A 6,486-nucleotide genomic window follows, 5' to 3' on the forward strand; every position below is an offset into this window, starting at 1 on the left:
TTAATGGATTTGGGTGATCCAGTCCATCCACTCTCACTCAGTATCTCCACTTGATGTTTAGACTGTTCAGACTAGGTTCAAATCTAAGGAACCTATGAAGAAATAAAAGCCACGACTTTTACATTATTAGATCAATGCTTCCACCAGGGGGGTCTCAAACCAGGTAAACAAGATGATCCACCAGGTTACAGAAAAAAATTTTGCTCGTGTGCACTCTTTTTGCACGCTCTCTCTCTCTCCATATATATGGATTTATATATATGTTTATATATATATACACACACATATAATGCATAAACATATCTATTAAAGGATTTTATATTGATATGTTTATGCATGTTTTGTAATATACTCAATAAATTTATAGTTATTAAGCATATACTATGTGCCAGGTACTATTCTTAGTGTTTACATAGTTTGTCTAATTTTATTCTCTCAACAACCCTGTGAAGTAGCTATTGTTATTATCCACATTTTATAGATAAAGAAATCAAGGCCCAGGACAGGTTAGGTCATTTGCCTAAGGGCACCCAATAAGTAAGTGGCAAAATCAGGATGCTCTAGAGCCTGTACTCTTAGCAACTCACAGTAGTTCATGATTATCATTTGTAAATAAATTAATATATATCTAATGATGGTGATATACATGCGTGTAGTGTATATATGTGTGTATTTATGTATGTGTGTGTATGTGTGCATATGTGCATAAATGTATATCAAATGAGAATGTGCTTTCAAAAATGTTTGGAGAACACTATAATAAAATAAGCCAGTGGTTCACAACTGGGGGTGATTTTGCCCCCTCATTCTGCCCCCACCAGGGACATTTAGCAATGCAAACATTAACAATTGATAAGACAGCCTCCCACCACAAAGTATTATCCATCCCCAAATATCAAAATTGCCAAGATTGAAAAACCCTGAAATGAGTTAATGATTCCTAGAGGGGTAATGTCTTTGTTAATAAGCAAACATTAATGACTTGGCCTGGAAGCAACATAAGCTATTAACCTGAGTGAGGAGCTAAGGCCAAAGTGTTTTCCTGTTTCTGTCAAGTGTCTCAGCTGGTGTCTTAGTAAGTTCATGCTGCTATAACAGAATATCACAGTATCACAGACTGGGTAATTTATAAAAAATAATATATATTTTACACAGTTCTGGAGACTGGGAAGTCCAAGACAAAGGTACCAGCAGGTTCAGTTGTCTGGTGAGGGCTGCATGATCTGGAGGGTAGGAATGCCATGTCCTCACAGGGCAAGAGGCAGGAGGGAAAGCTCAAAATGCTGAATGAAGCCTCTTTTATAAAAACCTTAATCCCATTTACAAGAAGGAGCCCTCATGGTCTAATCACCTCTTAAAAGCCCCATCTCTTAATACTATCACATTGTCAACACCTGAATTTTGAAGAGAACACATTCAAACCATAGCAGCTAGCTGTACCCAGCCATTGGCTCCTCAAAACTGGGCATCTTTCATATGCACTCTGTTGCTGTGAAGACTGACTTTTCATTTGAGTTTTGGCATATTGTTTATCATAGATTCTTCAAGTCTTAGAAGAGTCTTATAACAAATGTAGATCCAAAGACACATGACCATAAGAATTACTGCTCCAGAAAACGTGGTTACAAGATGCGACTTCTGCAATTTAAAAACAAAACAACAAAGCCCCTGTGATAACAATGAAACACCAGAAATAAAAATATAATATAATATATAAATTGCTTTACTGTTTCTTATTTTAAAAAGCCAGACACAGTTGGCTAAATGGGTAATTTATTTACATTGAAAAAAATGGATATTTTGCTTTGCAAAACTGGTTCCTAGAGGATTGTTAAACCAGAATGACCACCTTTTTGACCTCATTTATTTCCATCATCCATCTACTAAAGTTAAAATCTGACTTATTTTTTAAAAATAAATTTAAACCCTTTTATAAAGAATACCTGTTGTTCAAATTGAGGACCCCTAGAATAGTAGCAGAAAAACAACATGTGACTTTATGTGCATACGCACACACGCAAACACTCACATGGATTAGCTTTAGGCTTGATTTGATGTCTCATTATGTTACCAAAACATGAGTGCATTTTAGTCTATAATTGTTTCAGTTCTTAGTGATTCTCCCAAAGTAGTGGGAATATATCATGGTGATGAGAGAAAGTCAAAGGTAGAGCAAAGAGAAAAGACAGTGAGACACTACCCACACTTCAATGCTGACTCAGATGCTAAGGCCCTAAACTTTCCCCTGTCCTCCCACTCCACCTTCCTTCTTTGTTCTCAGAATGTTTGTGTCTCTTCCATGGCACTTACCACACTGTATTTTACAAATAGGATTATTTACATAAATACTTCAAGGTCTCCCCTTTGAGATTGTAAATTGCTTAATTATTTACCTTCTAACCTCCAGCACGGTGCCTTACTACAAATATGTGTATATATATATATATATAGGTTAGAATGGGTTATCTATACACACACACACACACATACACATATACATATATGTATCAGCTAAAACTGTTGACAGAGCTTGGTTTGTGAATTATGTAAATATATCTGTATGTGTTTTTACAACATGTTTCTTTTTTCTGAATTCATGCCCTTTCCTGCAGGCCAATCACTTTGCTGTGCACCATGATGAGGAGAAAGACGTGATCACAGGCCTGAAACAAAAGACTTTGTACGGACGGCCCAACTGGGATAATGAGTTCAAGACAATTGCAAGTCAACACCCTAAGTAAGGAGTCCCCCACCAAGGTGTTCTTGAGACTCTCGGTCTGCCTAAAGCAGCAGTTCCCAAGCATGTCTAGATTCATATATTCTAGAAACTAAAATACCATTATTACTATAAAATAAGGGGGTGAATTTTTGCCCGATAGAAAGTTCCAGATATTTCTGATGTTAATAGGCAATCTTTAAATCATACCAAAATCACCTGGTGAGTCATTTAAAGCAAAGATTCCAATTTTCCCATCACAGACTTTCTCAACATGCTCATCCCAATTTGAGCCACAGCTTACTTCTTTTCTTTAATCTCCTAAATCTTACTAGTATGTCTACTTTTTAAAATATTCAGTATAATTTATACTTATTATTATAAAAACACTGTCCCCACTTTCAGTTATAACTTTTGGGTCTAAAATCATAAGTGGGTAGATGTCCCAAAGTTTTTTTGTTCTCAGTACATCTTTAGCCATCATGAAACTTTGAGGGGATTCCCTGTCTTGCTAGAACACATGAGAAACTCAAGAGATACCATAAATACACCCTTTAGACCATTACTTCATGTATTTTAATGAGCATACAAAGCACCTGGGGATCTTTTTGTAATGCAGATACTGATTTAGTAGGTCTAGGGTGGGGCCCAGGAATCTGCAGTCTTAAAAAGCTGATGCCAAGGCTACTGGTCTGAAACACACCTTAAAGATCAAGGCTTCAGATTAAAATTTAGAGAGATGAAGACACACCAAAGTGTTAGCAGAGTTGGTGTACATAAAGTGAGCTCATTCCTGATTTCAAGATGCCAGAGAGGGTTTGTGGGTACAGAGCCCTGTAGGGAAGTAGCCCACAGATTCAACAAATTCACCACCATTTTCTCTGTGGTAGAAGTTTCCAAAAACCCTGCCTAGATTACATTTTCCAGGAAAGTCAATTGCTTTTTGAATTATTCAGCTATCCCCACAAAACGGGATGAGACACCCTCCTGCTGATTAATCTGATTAATTAATTTGTGGAAAAGACCAGTGAGTAAAGGGGACTCTGCCTTGGAGCCTGAACTCATTAGGAAATCCCCCCACCTGCTTTGTAGTCTATCTCATCCCAAAGACTGAAACTGCCTTTTATTTTTCCCCCCAAAAATAGTACCAGAATAGGAGTTTTCCTCTGTGGACCTGAAGCCCTGGCTGAAACCCTCAGTAAACAGAGTATCTCCAACTCCGAGTCTGGCCCTCGAGGAGTACATTTCATTTTCAACAAGGAAAACTTCTAACTTGTTTTTTCCATGAGAAAATAAGTTTGGCGTATGCTGGCAAATGCCCAAATAATGATGGTTGATAATATGTTTCCCTGTCTAAAAAAAAGGGAGAAAAAGAAACTATAATGTAATAGTTTTCCCTGAAAGGAATATCAGAGATTGTTTGATAGTGATAAGTTATGTTTGATAGTGATAAGTATGATGTTCTATGGTTTTCAGAGCACTTTTACAAATATTATTTCATTTTTTACTCTCAGTAATACCAGAGGAAGGTAGGGCAAGGACTCCTGGACTCATTTTTAGGATAAAAATTGGGAACTCAAAAAGGTTGAGTGACTTCCCTAAAATTATGAAGCTACGATCATATCTAGGCAATCTGACTCCAAGTTTGGTAGTCTTTTTACAATACCAGTCTGCCTTGAAATAGGTTTTTATACACCTCAAAAGAAGAAGCAACCCCAACGAATAGCAATTCATTTTCCATTTTGTATCATTTTTGTTATTGTTGTTGTTATATTAAAGGAAATTTTTGAAATAGTTATAAGATAATATATGCTGAGAGTGATTCAACACTTAACTAGTGACAGTATTTACATCTGAGCGTACTCCAGTTTATCATTATAGAAGCTTAACTGGGTCAGAGATTCTTCCTACAAAAGAATATTAAACTGATTGGAGTTAGTGTAATACGCAGCATTTACCATGGTGCTTGGCAGAAAGTGGATACTTAAGGAAAGTTTGTTGAATGAATGAATGAAAAGACATGATTATGCCATATTGTATACATACATCAAAACATTATATTGTACCCATAAATGTGCACAATTATGACTTGTCAATCAAAAATTTTAAAAAGCATCAAGAACCATACAATGCCATGGTAGAATTAAAGCCTTAAAAAGAATTATCTAAGGAAATAGATTCTGTTACTCTTATAGACCAAAGGAACGTGATTCTCCTGAGGGTAGAGAACAGGCTAAGGATAGTCACCAATAGGATGGCCCAGAGGGTCCCTCACATTCTTATTTGAAGCATGGAGAGAAGGGTGTAGAGGCAGAGAATTACTGACCTCTGGCCATGACCCTGGATATCTCCTCTAGTCCTGCTCCCTGTGCTATGAAAGCAATGCAGACTCACAGCATGAAACAGTCTCCTCCAGCCAGCCCTTGTCAATATTGAACTTAAAAATGGTGACAAATATGTATCTGATATGCTCATCAGCTGTAAATAGCATCTACCCCTTGCTTTACTTAGATACACATACAAAATAGATTTTAGGTGTGTGTGGCTAATCATTTATTTTTATTCTGTCATCACTATCACCATCATAATCATGAAATTAACATTCTGGAAAATAAAATCCTCACTTTACTGTATTAAATTCACATCTACTAAAATGTTCTGGATATCCATGAGTTCAAGAGAGAGTCTCTAAATCACTGTTAGTATGGCCAGAAACAGTTTGCTTTTTGTTTTTGTTTTCTTATAACTTTGTTCTCATTTCTAGGAACTAAACATGGCTTTATTTGCCCCACCCCCTGTGACCACAGATTTTTAGAAATCGTCCAGTTTGGTAATGAGGAAGAAAGTGAAGAGAGCACGGAGAAGGGCCAAAGCCTGGGTTAGGAGGAAAGGGAAGGAAGAGGGGGAAAGAGAACAGAAGGAGAGTAAGAGAAAGCAAAAAAGACAAAAGGGAAAGGTGCAGGATGGGCGTCTCACACTGCTCACTTTCTACTACAGATTTCTTAACGTTTTGCATGTTGTGAATGTAATTGAAGGAGGCATACACATATTCATCTTATTTTGATTACATATCATATTGAATTTTTTAAATTCTATTCACAAATTTTGATGCGCGGTGAGTATATTTGGTAATCTGGAATAAACTAAATAAGAACTCAGTTATTCTTTACAGTACTATTGTTCTTTAAGTCTCCCAGGATCCTCAGGGCAGGGACGGGTTGGTTCTGACAAATAAGGCTGCTGTGTGAATGTCACCTCCCTGAAATGTACCAGGAAGGTATCTGCTCAGAGAAACTCAGGTCCAGCCTGTTCACACTGCACCCGGGTATTAGTTCATTCATTCAACAAATATTTATGTATTGTGCTATTACTATGACTCAGGCTTTGTGTTCATAGTTTCTTTACACCAAAGTGTGAGCAGGAGGGGGAACCTGAATTATAAAAATTTGAGAATGCTGGTCCTTTCTAACCTATGTGGCGTGAGTAAAACCAGCTCCATTTTGTTGCTCTGAGGATGTTTCTCCAGGGTTTTCTACCACTGTCACCAACATAGTTGCCAAACTAGAGAGTTCTGCTCTGTATTATTTTGGTTATGAGTTTAAAAATGAGTATGAAAGGGCTTATTATGGGAATTTCCTTCTTTATTCTTTTCCCAAGCCCACAACTGCCAGCTGCAAATTACTAGCCAACAGCTGCCAGCTGCCAGCACAGCTTTTATATTTAGCATTTAGGAATAGGTACTGAGAGAATGATGAAGCATTTTTTTTAAA

The 6,486-nt window shown here is 37.0% G+C and overlaps 1 protein-coding gene across 1 annotated transcript in view; it reads left to right on the forward strand.

Annotated features, from left to right (window-relative positions):
- LOC134367286 (cytochrome b-245 heavy chain) overlaps window positions 1–3,988 on the forward strand; it is a 30,313-nt gene extending 26,325 nt beyond the window's left edge. Inside the window, exons 12-13 of the mRNA XM_063084000.1 lie at window positions 2,613–2,737; window positions 3,862–3,988. Coding sequence (XP_062940070.1) covers window positions 2,613–2,737; window positions 3,862–3,988 — 252 coding nt within the window. The remainder of the gene's footprint in view (window positions 1–2,612; window positions 2,738–3,861) is intronic.
- The last annotated feature ends 2,498 nt before the right edge of the window (window positions 3,989–6,486 follow it).

The sequence above is a fragment of the Cynocephalus volans genome, chromosome X (genome assembly GCF_027409185.1).
Source record: "Cynocephalus volans isolate mCynVol1 chromosome X, mCynVol1.pri, whole genome shotgun sequence".
In the NCBI taxonomy this organism is placed as follows: Eukaryota; Metazoa; Chordata; class Mammalia; order Dermoptera; family Cynocephalidae; genus Cynocephalus; species Cynocephalus volans.